This window comes from Lissotriton helveticus, chromosome 2_1, assembly GCF_964261635.1.
Source record: "Lissotriton helveticus chromosome 2_1, aLisHel1.1, whole genome shotgun sequence".
Classification (NCBI taxonomy): Eukaryota; Metazoa; Chordata; class Amphibia; order Caudata; family Salamandridae; genus Lissotriton; species Lissotriton helveticus.
The window spans coordinates 1332288511-1332302798 of record NC_136059.1 but is presented as its reverse complement, the minus strand read 5'-3'; the positions used below and the strand labels follow the sequence as shown (position 1 = coordinate 1332302798).

The following is a 14288-nucleotide window of genomic DNA, read 5'->3' as shown; positions in this document are numbered from 1 at the left end:
ATATTTAAAGACATCGATTCTGGTGTTACAGTAATTAAAATTGCTCTCGGGGCAAAAAGATAGGCCCAACAAGAGTAATTGTTTCTCTGCGAGGTTGAGTTCAGTACTGGTGAGATTGATAATACTGTTTTCGTCTATTGATTTTTGTTATTCCAAAATGGTTTCCTGGTTTGCCTTCCTCTTGGCTTGGGCGCACTTGCGGCGCTGCCGTCGTCTTGCATTCCTGTTCTGGTTTGCGCGGAGTTTTGATTGCGTGAGCGCAGTGTTTGTTTTCTCTGCAGTCTCACGTATTCAATTTCCTCCGCTAGGGTTAATTGGCCCAAATCTTCTCGTCTTGCTCCTTGATTGCTGCCATCTGATTCTTCTCCACTTGGTACCAGGCTGGTGTCAGAGCCTGATCGATTTGAGTCGCTTACTTCTGCAGCTGCTTGTTGGATCGCCATTTTGGGCTTGGTAACTATTGTATTTCCTTGTTTGCGTATTTGATTATATTTCCTTGCGAATGTATAAATTTGACCCAAAGCGTAATCCTGTTCATCACAGGCAAATTTATATGCTTTTCTGTTTTTGATTGTGTTCTTCTGTTTTTTGAGACGTTCTGTTGTCTCCTTCGTGGCTTGTTCGATTTACGCTTTGTCGTTTATATATTCATCTTTTTTGAGTTCTTCATTAATTCTGGCGATTTCATCCAAGTTAGTTTGTCGATCAATTTTGGCATACTTAACCAATAAGCATAATAGGCGCATAGATGCCTGTAGGTTACTCTCCGCCCAGTCTCTGAGTAGTAAAGGATTTCGGTTTTCGAAACTGGGGACGAGCATAATGCGCAGGCTGTGTGGCACCCTCCCAACTTCGTGGTGTTTTTCAAGGGAACGAATCTCCCACCACTTGGTGAGTTCTCCCCTTCTATTTTTTTCTAGTTCTTTCTTCATTTTTTTAATTCCAGTTTCATTGTTCACAGTTTTTGGTTTGTTGGTGTTAATTCCTTGTTTAACTTTGGGCAGATTTAGGAATAATTCTTCAAAAGCCTCCTCTCTCTACCGCTCTTCTGACATTGCACCGATAAGTTATTGTATATGATTTGAAATCAGGTAGATATTGAATCATCCCCCGTAGTGCTGACTTGTATGGCACCTCCCCAACCTGCGTGTCTAACTCGTGCGGTAATTCTCACCGTGAGAGCTGCTTACGGGTTGCGTCCTCCAACTTCCCCCTTTGCTGTTCTTCGTTCGGCATTAACCGCTTTCTCCTTGTGACGTGCAGGGGGCTGACCTATGTTGCTCCAAACCGGAACAGAAACTCCTTGAGGGGTCCGTACTGTGGTCAGCCAACTTCGCGGTGGAGGGGTCTGTGTTGACCGGGAACCGACCTCGTCCCAGTGAATATGAAAATCCGACTTGCCGCAGCTGTGCTTCTCCGCACCGGCAGGTTCACGGACTACAAGAATACGCCAAAGTCAGTCTTCTGGTATAGTTTAAATTTTTATTTCGGTGCAAGTCATCAGACGCGTTTCGGACTTCACGTCCTTGCTCACTGATGGGGAGTGTTAAGAGTAACCACTATTTAACCGGGGAACACACACAAATTACGCGCCCATTTTTTTTGAAAAAATAAACATGAACAGAGGACTGCATTCACTTCTATAGTCCCTGTTAAGGCATTTCTATGAGCGCCATTTTAACACTATGTTAATGTTATTGTAAAATTTGCATATATGTTCATTGTCACATTATACATCAGCAATTGATATAGCCTAGTCATGTAATTCAATTCATTAATCCATTACATTATGCATGACTGGCTTACCTCGAATTATACATTGAATCTTTAGTAGTCATATGTAGTAACCTTCATATTACAATAAACAATCGTAATATAATACATGTTACTCGTTTTAAGTCATTGTCTGTACACATACTCAACAGTTCATTTATCTAGTATATCCACAGGTTATCATAATGACTGCTGTACACGACTTGTTCTGTGTGTGTTTATAACTCCATTGCTGTACTCTAAATTGAGTATATTTATATGTGTATGCATTTATATATATGTATGTGCCACCTTTTTATTTGTTTTTGTTTTTGAAACATAAATAAAACGCATTATTTGCAATGTCAATAGCTCATACTCACGTAAATATGCGACCTATTGCATTGCAAATGCAATAGGTCTTGCATTTGCGAGAGATTAAGCCATTGGCATTGTAAATGACAATGACATTTATTTATCTGTTTTCAAAACCAACACATAAATACAAATTTTGTCATTTACAATGCCAATAGCTCTAACTTTTCCAAAGGCGAAACCATTGCATTGTAAATGCTTGTTATTCACTGCAGGTTTATCAAATGTGATTAGTCTCTCCGTTTGAACCTCTTGTATTGTAGCAAATTTTGGTACTCTGCTATTTCTTGGGAGTCCACTGGGCCTACTACTTATTATTGGCCACATGATTGTGGTTTTACCAGGTCGATGGATACAACTCGGTTCTCCTTTTTACCAGCAAGGGGTGGTAGTACAACTGATCTTGTTCCGCTGACAGCTAAGACAGGTACTGCTTTTCTGTAAGAAGGCCCAAATTCCTTCTTCACCGCGATCTTCTCTCTGACCAGATCCCCAATCTTTGGAATCCAGACAGGTCTTGCTGGGACAGGTGGTTTATCTTCAGTGACTGTTGGCTGTTGTTTTAACTTTACGTTGCTCAGGCCTTTTCTTGTTTCATTTAAGTCCTGTAAAACAGCCAAACTGTCTTTGATATCAAAGCATTTTTCTTCTACCACTGAAGTCTGACTATCAAGGTCCTGAATATGCATTCTAGTATCGAACAATAGTTCGTACGGACTGAAACCTTTTAGAGAATTTCTTGGCAGATTATTAAGACTACGTTGGACACTTGTTAAATGTTGGACCCACCCATCACCCGAACCTAATAACCTCGCCGTTATAGATTGCTTTATGTCCCGTTTTTTTCTTTCCACTACCGCATTTCCCTCAGGATGGAAGGGACGAGAGTACTGCAATGCAATGCCCATGCTGGTCATGGCCTCCTTGTAAGCCCTAGAGCTAAACGCAGGACCCTGGTCAGAATGTAGCATGCCAATTGCGTATGTGCCGATAAGGACTCGCAAATCTTTGTATAACAGTTCTGGCGTCCGCCGAGTGCTGGTGTCTACATTTTTAGTGAATCTAGTCTTAAACATTAATGGGACGCATTCTCCTGCTGGATTTTTGCGTATAGATAGCCTTATGCTAAAAGAAGGGTCCTAGGAATACTCCGGTCGGTTCGCCACTGCGATCTCTGTTGCAGTTTGGACAGCTCATTGCAAATTTGTAATGTTGCAGGCTCATCCCCGGCCACCAGTATTCTGATTGTAATTCTTTAAGAGATTCCTTGATCTCTTGGTGCCTTAGACCCAATCCCATGTGTGCGTCTGCTATTAAAAAGACTCACCTGCTCGTGTTTGGAATTACTCTATCCCCCACTCCAGAGATTCGAGCAAAAGGAACGGAGTTTGCATCAATTATGTATGTATAATTGAGTGGATAGTTCACAGGTAGTGCTGCACAGTCGCCTTTTGAAGACGTTTTTACCGCCAGCATGGTTTCCCCGTCTATGTATTTTTCTGAACGCTTTTTTGTGGCTACGGAAGCCGGATTAGTTGCTTCCGCTGTGGCTGTGTCAGCCATTGAATTCCCTGCAACGTGAACGCCATCACGTTGATGACTCAGTGTATGTATCACGTGAGTCTTTCGTAGTTCTTTCTGCAAAAGAACTACCTGTTCCCAAAGCCTCTTATGCTTTATTGTGGCACCTGTGTCATCTTTGTAATCGTTTTGAACCCAGTTCTGCATGTCATTATTGTAAGACTTGACGCAGTAATGCGAATCGCATACTATTAGTGTGGGGAATTCGCGATCAGCATTTTCAAGCGCCATCTTTAAATATATTATTTCGGCTCGCTGAGTTGAGCAGTATCTGAGTGATTCAGTTTTGGTGACTATTGGTCTGAATTTACCAAAGCGCCAGCGACCTTTAACAATCGTGCAATGTTTGCAAATCTGTCCATGTAGATTACACATGTGTACTGTTCGAGAGGCAGAATTTCGATTGGCAGAGGATATTCTTCTTCATATGTTAGATCTTTCAGTTTTTTCATTTTCGGGTCAAAATAGTATCTAATGCCACAGCAGTCAAATTGCGTGGGCTTGTTAATGCCTCAAAGGCTGATTCTGCTGTTAAAACAGTTATCCTTCTGCCTTGGGCTCTTTCTTTTGCTACAGCAGTTTAAACCGCATTTACAATATTTTCTGTAAGACTGAATTTCATTTCAGCTTTTGTGTACAGATGTGATTTGTAAGCTATTGGTACTGTTTCTCCCTCATTAGAGGTCAGGTACGTGAATCCGCATCTTCCTGGGATGACTCAGATTACAAGGTTGTGTATGTTTTCGCGTGTTTGTAATTTCGTTTTTGCTAACATGTCTGTTTGCAACGATCTCAAAATTTCTGTCTGTTTTTGAGTCCAATTGATTGGTTTGAAATCAGGTTTTATTAATTTATAGAGAGGTTTAACCCTCTCCGCATAATTTAGAATGTATGTTCTTCCGAAATTCAGGAAACCTAGTATTGATTGTAAGTTCTTCAGCGTTTTTGGTGCTTGGAGTACAGCGCATTTCTCTAAGAAGTTGTCTGCAAGGCTCTTGCCTTCACTTGATAGTTCATATCCTAAAAATAGGACTGTTAGATGGGCAATTAGTGACTTTTTAAAGTTGAATTTGTAACCCTCAAATGCAAACCCAAGTATTATGGTGTTCACTCTTTTCAAGTGTGTCTCCAGGTCATCATCTGTGAGATAGATGTCATCGACATAAGATAATGCCTCATCATCATATATTTGTAGTAACTCTGTTACCCTTGCTGAGAATAATCCTGGGCTATTCTTGAATCCCTGTAGGAGTCGACAGAATTTTTTTTGTGACCCCATTATTGAGAAAGCGGTCAAATACCTGCTTTCAGGTGCAATGTTTTTGACAAAAGAATCCATTAGAGATATCTAATGTCGTTTTATATTTTTTTGCGCACAATGTTATTCATTTAGTGCTGCACTGTGTGAATTTTGCACTGCAAATGTTTTGCAACATGAGTTAAGGTGTCTGTAGTCCAATACTAGACGATATGAATCGTCTGGTTTGGAGACCGGAAACAAAGGATTGTGCATTTGTGAGGTGCATGTTTCAATCACCCCTTGGTATTCAAATTGATCTAAGATCTCCCTGACTTGTTTTTTCGCTTCTTGCTTAATTGGGTACTGCCTTTGTGCAGTGGGTTGACATTTTAACTGGATTTTGTGAGGAGGAGAGTCCTCATCCCATCCTACATGATTTTTATATAATGCAGGAGCTTGGGCTACTGCCCATTTTCTTTTTTTTTATGAATTGAAATATTATTTGAGAAGGCAGGCATAATCATTTCTTCGCCATGAGGGCACTCCTTGACAAACTCTGGTGGCCAGTCTTTCTCAGCTAAAAGGATGTCATAGCCTTTTCGAAAGGTTATCCCAAAAGAGACCCCTTACTTTCCTAGTCTTATCTCCCTCTATACGTAATGTTATTTCGTATATTTTATGAGGTTTGCTAACCCTGGTATCTGCAGTTTCCACTTGAATGTATTCATTCGTGTCCACTGTCTCCAGAAGATTCATCAGGATCTTGCGAGCTATGGTCACTTCTGCTGCGCTTTCTAGCATTGTCTGGGCCCACTCTCCGTTTTTCAGTTGTGTCCTCAGTATCCTCGGCATGTTTAATTATTTTAATACTGGATACCTTCTTTCTTGGAAATTGTAATTTTTTATTATGATGAGCAGGTTCCTGGTCTTTGGACTTGACGTGCTCTTCCCTGTGTTCTGACTGTCCTCTTCTTTCTGATTTCTGCGAGGAAGTCTGAAAAGATCGAGAGGGACGTGTATCAATCTCTTGATATTTATCAGGTTTCTTCAAATTATCCCTATTTCTAAGGTTGTATCTTTTCTCAGAGGGCTCCCTCTGGGGAGACTTGTTTCCTCGGTCAGGAGATCTTTCTCTTCGTGGAGGAGACCTTCCTCTGGACTGGAATCTTTTTTCCTTGGGAGTGGATTGTTTATTACCATCCCAACTCTTTTTTGAAGTGTTTAGATTATTTTTAATAAATATTTTTTCAGGATTTTCAGTTAGTTGGGGTTTTACCGGTTTCCCACCCAAACTATCTCTTCCTAGTTCTTCATAGGATTTTTCTATGATTCTGGCAAGTTCAAATGGTTGTTCTGCTATATCTGTTTCTTTCAATTTCTGGAGGTAAGTTATATCCTCTGTTGCCAATTGAACTAACTCTCTATATGCCTTTGTTAATTCTTTTATTTTAACTAAGAGTTCTTTGCTTGACATTTTATTAATGTCAGGATGTGGTGTGTAGCTGGCTAGAACCGGCCACGTCGCTCCTGGTCTACCTAGTGGACCGAGCCTGGTGATGTGATTTTGATGTTTTAGGGCGCCTTTAAACCAGAGTAGGTGCTCTTGGTAATTTAATGGGATTTCAACATCCTCGAAAGGAGTGTATACATCCGGAGGTTCCTCTATTTTGTAATAGTGGAATTCGTGTGTTCCAGCGTTTGCTGCTGGAAAGTTTATCCATGAATAGAATACCTCTGTCTGCCGATATTCATGGGCCTCTACCACGAATATGACTGTACCACCTCGTGATGTCAGTCCATTTTCTATAAGTTTAAGAGTTATAGTTTTTCTTATGTTGACCGGAATGAGTATAGCATTCGGGTCATTCTGTTGGAGACTTGTGTCATCCACTAGGAGTTGAGCTGCTATTCTAGCTTCCTCCCTTTCGTCGTCACTTTCCGTCATTTTTACTAACAGAAAGGTTTTTGTTGCAGATCAAGTTTCAAGGAAACAAAGATTAGGTGCACAATATTTTGGAACACTGTATCCTTCAACGTTGACTAAACCAAAAACTATACATAGGAATCTCTTCCTGCTAAGTTCCGGCGGATTTTAACCTTTTACCCACTCCAGACGTCTATTGGAGTTTTTATGGGAAAAGGGTCTGTGTGAAAAAGCACAACTGAGTTACTCTAACGTCTTGCGTTAGATTTATCGCCTTACCAAACGTTGGGCGCCATGTAGTGTAGTTCCTATATTCCCAATAGGCTCTGCGCATTGGAATAATATAAACAGCAGTTTAGACGTAGGACTGAGGTCATCTAGGTCTCTACTGACTATATTAGACTTAATTAGTTTTGCCAGCTAGCTCAGAGGTCACTAGAAACTTTCTCGAATAAACAAGGAGGAGTTTAACTTCCCTGGATAGACAAGAAGGGATTAGCTTCTGACAACCATAAAACATGACAACTTTGCTCCCTCAGAATAAGAGTGTATCTCTACAGTCGTGTGAAAACAATAGACAGCTATTTCACTCAGTCAAGTGTGCATACTTAGTTTCACCAGAGTGCAGAGAAATAGAGAGACGGGCGTTTTCAATAAAAGGTGTTATTTATTGAGCAGTCTTCTTTCTCATGCAAGAGAAATGAATTGCCACAATTGCAATACTTATAGTAAAGTAAAGTGCGTACAGTAAAAGGAGTATTATAATATAATACTGTAAAAGCATTGATATGGTTTCTTAGCCATATGATACTTTAAAATAGATAAAATATATACATACATATATACATTGACGAACGTACTCAACTGGTGCTTCTAAATACGCCTACCCCGGTGTACCTGACCTAAGCCTAATACGTGGGAAGGAGTAAGTAAGTAGCAGTTTAAGTTAAGTTGGTTTTGCCAAGAATCTGAATCAAGAATTCTCTTTAAGGGTTTAGTCAGCTCCGTACCTGGGTAATAGAAAGCAGGAGGTCTGGTATCTCTCTCTCAGGACTCGATATCCCAGTAACCCGCGAGGGTATCTGGAAACACCGGAGCTGGATTTCTCGGCAGGAGAAAAGACAGTGTCTCTCTCAGTGCGTCAAAAGGGAGGGGCGGCGTCCGTGGGCTCTCGCATCAGCTGGGCTCTCGGGCAAGTAGATAGCCGCTCTGCTCCAAAACCACTGTGTGTTTGCTTAAGGCAACGTTGGTATATTTATACCTGAAAGGTGCCGGGTTTGACGTAAGGTTGGACATAAGACATCAATAAAGACGTCACTAAGAACTGGCTGTTCTTACAGTGCTCGCAGGAGTTCTAGGACAAATCAAAACAGAAGCCTTGGGGATTTCCCAGGTTGCTGGAGGTTTGTTTTGTTTAGAGAACTCGTTGTACTTTCTAGGAGTCCGGGGGAGTAGCCTTGCTTAATGTGGACTGCATGGGCTACGACTAAATATGGATATGATTCTTATGCCTTTATAAGGATATTATTTATTATTACCACATAAGGGCATACATTAGGAATATCGAATTAGGGTCCTAGATAGAAATGCAATAGTGGAGCTCCTCATTGTGGTTGAGGCCACCAGGGTGTCTGCTGCTGGGTCGGGTGATATATTCAGACTCCATTCTCCTCAAGCTGCGTTTTTGGTCTCGCCCTCTTGCATGGGCTGGGATCCTGTCAACACCAAAAAACGAAATTTTAGAACATATTTCTGTGACATTCCCATGTACTTGTTCACAGTGTTTGGCTATCTTATACGTCATTTCCTTGTTCCTGTTTGCTCGAAGATGTTCTAAAATCCTCTTTTTCACTGGGAAAATGGTGCTGCCCACAAAGCACAAGCCTCATACACTTACCAACACATGCACCACCTGATCGCTGTTGCAGCTGATGAATTTGTGTATTTTCGCTGTCTTGCCAGTAGGGAGGTTGTATCTTTTCATGTTGGAACTGTTGGCACAAGACTTACATTTCCCACTCTTCTAAGCGCCAGCGAGTTTCCTCGACCTGGATCCAACACTCGCTCTGCCCTGCACCAAATGGCTGTGAACCATGTCATGTAAAGAATTTTACGATGTGTGATGTGTGGGCTGGGACTGACTAATCTGCCAATAGTTGCTTCTGATCTTATGAGGTGCCAGTATTTTTTTCACAATCTGGTGAATGGCCCTGGATTCACAATTATAGGTTGAGATCAATCTCACTTCCTGTTTGTTCTTCTCCCTACCTCTGGGTGTTAGTAGGCTTGACCTATCTATTTTAGATGCCTTCTCAATTGCTGCTCTGATAGTTTTTCCTGCATACCCTCGTGTCTTAAACCTGCTGACCATCCTCTTTTCCTCTGCTGCATATGCCTCTTTGGTGCTGCAGTTCCTTTTTGCCCTCATAAGTTCTCTGTATGGGATACTTCTCTTCAGATTATCCAGATGGTTACTAAGGGCATGAAGAAGTCTATTTCCAGCTGTTTCTTTCCTAAGTAGTCTAATGTGAACGGTGGCATCCCTTACTTCAACCTGTGTCTAGGAGCTCAATAGATTATCAGCTATCCCCGTGAGTTGGTAGGTTTTCAGGGGACACTTCTCAGGTGTCCTCTGGGTGCAGGTATTAATAAATCCATCCCTTGAATCAATGTGTTTTTTTTAAATACAGTGAAGCCATCCTGTAGCGAGGGAACTTGTTCGCAACGTGTGTCCATCCATGTACTTAAAATGGCTTTAGCGGTCACTTGTACTGTCAGTAATTGAACTGACCAGCACAGGGGCATATCTGCTCATGCAGATATTTCCACACATACAGTATAGTGTAACTTGCCTCAGGGCTGTAAGGCCTGCTGTAGGGGCGACCTACCGATGCTGTATGCAATGTCTGAAGGCATGGCACACAGGGAGGTGTGCCATGTCATGTTTTCACTTTTATTAGCACCAGGACTCGCAGCTTGCAATGGCAGTCTGCATGAGCTACGTGAGCGGACCCATAGGGTTGCACAATACATGCTGCAGCCCTTAGGGACCCAATTTGGTACTCATGGCCTGGATACCAGGGGTACCACTTACTATAAACTTACAGGGATGCCAAAGCTATTGCAAATTGGGTGAACAATTGTACCGTTTAGGTAAAGGGATCTTGTACTGGGGACCTGGATAGGAGAAACCCAGTGCACTTCCAGTCAAAACTGCATTGAATACCAGACAAAAAGTGGAGGTGACACTGTCAAAAAGGGGCACTTTCCTGTATGCCTCTGTAATTAAAAAGATGAAAGCTTCTTGAACAGAAAATTATATGACCAGATGGCAGGACAAAACGTGATAACAGCTACAGAACGCCCCCCAAAATAGCAGGCTGTAATCTAGTGGAGGCCATCCGCCCAACTCTAAATCAAGCCCCACGTTTTCAGAAAACATGGGCTGCCTGACAGTTTACATGGATATTTACAAAGTGAGGCCATCTCCCCTGGTTACCCTACTTATAGGTCCTGTAGTTTGTAAAGAAACCGGATGAAGAATAACTATTACAACAGTACGCAACCTAATTTTGTTGGACTTCATGAGATGAAGAGATTGATACAATGGGAGTTCAGGATGTGTCTGTGAGAATGCTATGACATATTCTTCAGAGACTGTGCATGTTATTGTAACATTTTACAAAACATATCTATTTTAAGGCTTTGATTTACGCAGGCAACTTTCATATACATAAAGTAGGTTTGAGAATACATGGAAAACTGCTCCTCATGGTAATTTGAGCAATGGATTATTTTCTTCATACTATTGAATCTGGCATGATTGTAGATGTTCCTGATGCATTGTGTTTGCTTTTTTCTAGTTTGCACCTGGTTACCACTAGATCAGAATCAATGGTGATTGCATTTCCTAAATGCCCTATTTTGTGTCTAGTGTCAGTGAGGAAATACTATGTAAATGCAGTTACAGAATTGCAAATAGGAAATCCCTATTTGCTATTTCCTATTTTGCAATTCCCAAAATGCGATTTCAACTGGGTAGAAATCTAATTTTGCAATGACGTATATGCCTTTCTTACATACCGAAGGGCAATTTTACATTTCTTAATGGCCTGAACTAGTGATTCAGACTTTAAGAAATGCAGAATTGGTTTGTACATATGGGTCTTTTTCTTCTTCCTGTGTAAAAATCATTTAGCAATCACGGACTGTCTTGATGAGAATGTGATGGGAACTGTGGTTGATCAGGTTGAAACATCTAGTTTGAATGTGAGACTTGAAGGAGAATGCTCGCGAAAGGCCTTTTTTCGAAGTGCAACATTTTCAAACAAAGCCTTCTCCATTCCTGTTTGTAATAAAGTCAGTTCTCATTCAGTTGTAAAGGAAATGGTACAAGAACTCAGAATATTGCTATCATCTTAAAGCAAATTCTTCCTTAATATTATCTTTTCTGTTTCCTTATCCTTAGTTGATGCTGATCTTAGCACAGTTGATCCACAGCCTCTGACTTGCTCCACTCCTATCAGCACCAATTCCCGAACTGCTGCACTTAATCAGAATAATCAGGTAAATGAAACATGTTCTTTCTTTTTAAATGCTTCCTAAACTTTTAATGTTTATATATTAATTCAGTGGTGAACGCTATTAATCGAATACAAGCAAGGCCAACGTCACCCTTTTCAGGTCGGGCCTGGGCAGCGCATGCTCTGCGAGGCTTGCTGTATTGGAGTATGGACTTGAATGCCCGCCCATATTTGTCATTGGCTTGTCATTGTCCTTCTAAAATGCTGGCTTCTGATTCATTAATAGGCTTGTTAGTTCCTCCTTAGTACCGCCTTGTCTTCATTTGTAACCTTCCATGAGGACTGGCCCTCTTACCTCGCTTAGTACACAGTACGTCTTATTTAGTCTGTAAGCACTATTTTCTTTAACGTGTTTCTCCTACTGCAGGCACCACATGCTTTCCTGCAACATTCATCGTGCCATGCACGCTTTTACTTTCCAAGCAATAGGTCTTGCATTTGCAAGAGTCTGAGCTATTGGAATTATAAATTACAATGCCTTTTATTTGTGTTAATTATCAAAACACAAAAATAAAAGGCACTGTCATGTACAATGGCAATAGCTTAAGCTATCGCAATTGCAAATGCTTGTTTGAGTAATGTTAATGTGATTAATACTTTATGCAGTTTAAAACGTTTGAACTGTCATTTTTTGGTGACTTTGTTCAAGAAACAGGGCAAAATCTTAAAAATACGAAAAGTGAATAGTTGAAACAGTTTTCAGTTTGAAAACAATTTATAGTACTAGTGTGTAGGTATCACCGCATAGGATCGGTTAGGCAAATGTGTAGGAAGATTTCCATTTCCACTTTAATAAACTTCAATTACTTTATTCGGATAAACATATCCATAAAAGAACAAACTCATACAACAATGCATCAAAACACACTAGTTCATGATATTCATAAAAAGGTGCTATATAAAAATTCCAATACAGTGCAGGACAATTAAAATACAGTGTATACAGTGTTCATCATGTTAAGCGCGTGAACAGCAGTTTTCAAAAAGGCCCCCCACACAAAATATTAACTTAAATTAAGAAGAGTCCTTCTGTATGCATCTCTGTGATTGACATATGAGTGCCTTTAAAAAAAAAAAAAGGAAGTTAGAACAGTTTAGTGTATTTTATATAATACTTAAAAAAGAATAGAAAGTGTAATGTGGCTTGGCCTGAGCCTCCATCGCATGGGCATGGGCATGGGCATGGAACAAGATCAAGATTGATTTGAAAGCCAAGAGGAAAACATAATAAATACTTCACAGTGCCTGCTCTCAAACGAAAGAGGAGACCGCACTCCCAGCGAACCAATGGGTTTAGTCGGGTAAATAGCCTGTTGAGTCTGTCCTTTCTATAGTGCCTATCTATATAGGGCTGCCGGAGATCTTTTTTGTTTAGTGTCACTCTAGCTCATTGGGGCTGTAATGTAATGTAACGTGTAATGTGTATACTTGTAAAGCATACTGTTGCCAGTCGGCGTCCTGGCGCTGTATACCACTGGGGAACCCGTCCTGGCTTTCCCTGTGGGATGGTCCCTGCTGGGAATCCCCAAGGTGGAGCCAGGCATCCCCGGCGTTGATGGGGCCGTTGTGGAGATTAGGCATGCTAATGCCCAGAGTTGCCGAGTGGGACCCCTGGTTAGAGTAGGCACCGAGGCAAGAATTATCGAGTCCGCTGACCCTGGTCCACGACCCTGCCGCGTCGGGAATCGAACCCTGGTCCCGGGCCGACTTCTGCTTCTGGGTCTGCCGCCTCTAACCAGTGAGCCACACCACTCCACTGTCAGATATGTTTGTAATTGATCTTACATAAACTAGTTCTCACCTCTGCTAGCCATGGGATATTCATGCATTTTTCACAATTGAGGTACAAAAGGGGGTGGTGATGGACGGAGCATCTGAACCAATCAAACACTCACACCCAGTCAACAGATCTGGGTTTAATCCATCACCGTTCTTTAGCCCACTCTGCCACCCCAGTTCAGACATGGACATATGCAAATCAGTCTGACCCTGTGCCTCATGGGAACAGTCCAGCCCGAACTGCCAAGCCATGCCTTCCCTGGACCGGAAACAAGCTTCCTAGGACCAGTTTCTGGCATTACAGCCGTGTTCAGCCAGGGTTGCTTGAATCCAGTGGCAAAGTGAGCAAGAGACTCACGTCTGAGCATACTCTGCCAACTTATGGCGAACAAAGCGGTACAAAAGGAGATTGTGATGGACGGAGCATCTGAACCAATCAAACACTCACACCCAGTCAACAGATCTGGGTTTAATCCATCACTGTTCTTTAGCCCACTCTGCCACCCCAGTTCAGACATGGCCATATGCAAATCAGTCTGACTCTGTGCCTCATGGGAACAGTCCAGCCCAAAATGCCAAGCCATGCCTTCCCTGGACCGGAAACAAGCTTCCTAGGACCTGTTTCTGGCATTACAGCCGTCTTCAGCCAGGCTTGCCTGAATCCAGTGGCAAAGTGAGCAAGGGACTCACGTCCGAGCATACCCTGCCAACTTATGGCGAACAAAGCGGTACAAATGAGGCATTCTGTTATGATCTCTCTAGTGCGGAAGGCCGCCTCATTTTTCCATATGGCTAGCCAAAATAGAGCAGGTTACGCCCTAATATAGTCTTCGATATAATGTAACTTCAGTTCACTGTGGCACACGTATTGAGATGTAGAGATTGGGGCTCCCAGGAACTTTCGACAGAAACTGTTCTCTTTATACTGAATATAATTACATTTAGAAATGCCCCATACCTCTGCGCCATATGTTGCTGTAGGTGTACACTGACATTTAAATAGGTAAAATAGCCCCCCACTCCCGGGTTGGGGAAGATTAAGTACTGTGTTAAT

At 41.7% G+C, this 14288-nt stretch overlaps 1 protein-coding gene across 3 annotated transcripts in view; it reads left to right on the top strand.

Annotated features, from left to right (window-relative positions):
* The window catches only part of CENPC (centromere protein C), a 1220926-nt gene that overhangs the window by 183438 nt on the left and 1023200 nt on the right, over positions 1-14288 (top strand). For all 3 annotated transcript variants that reach the window (XM_078676246.1, XM_078676245.1, XM_078676249.1), the window contains one exon: positions 11341-11438. In XM_078676246.1, coding sequence (XP_078532372.1) covers positions 11341-11438 — 98 coding nt within the window. The remainder of the gene's footprint in view (positions 1-11340; positions 11439-14288) is intronic.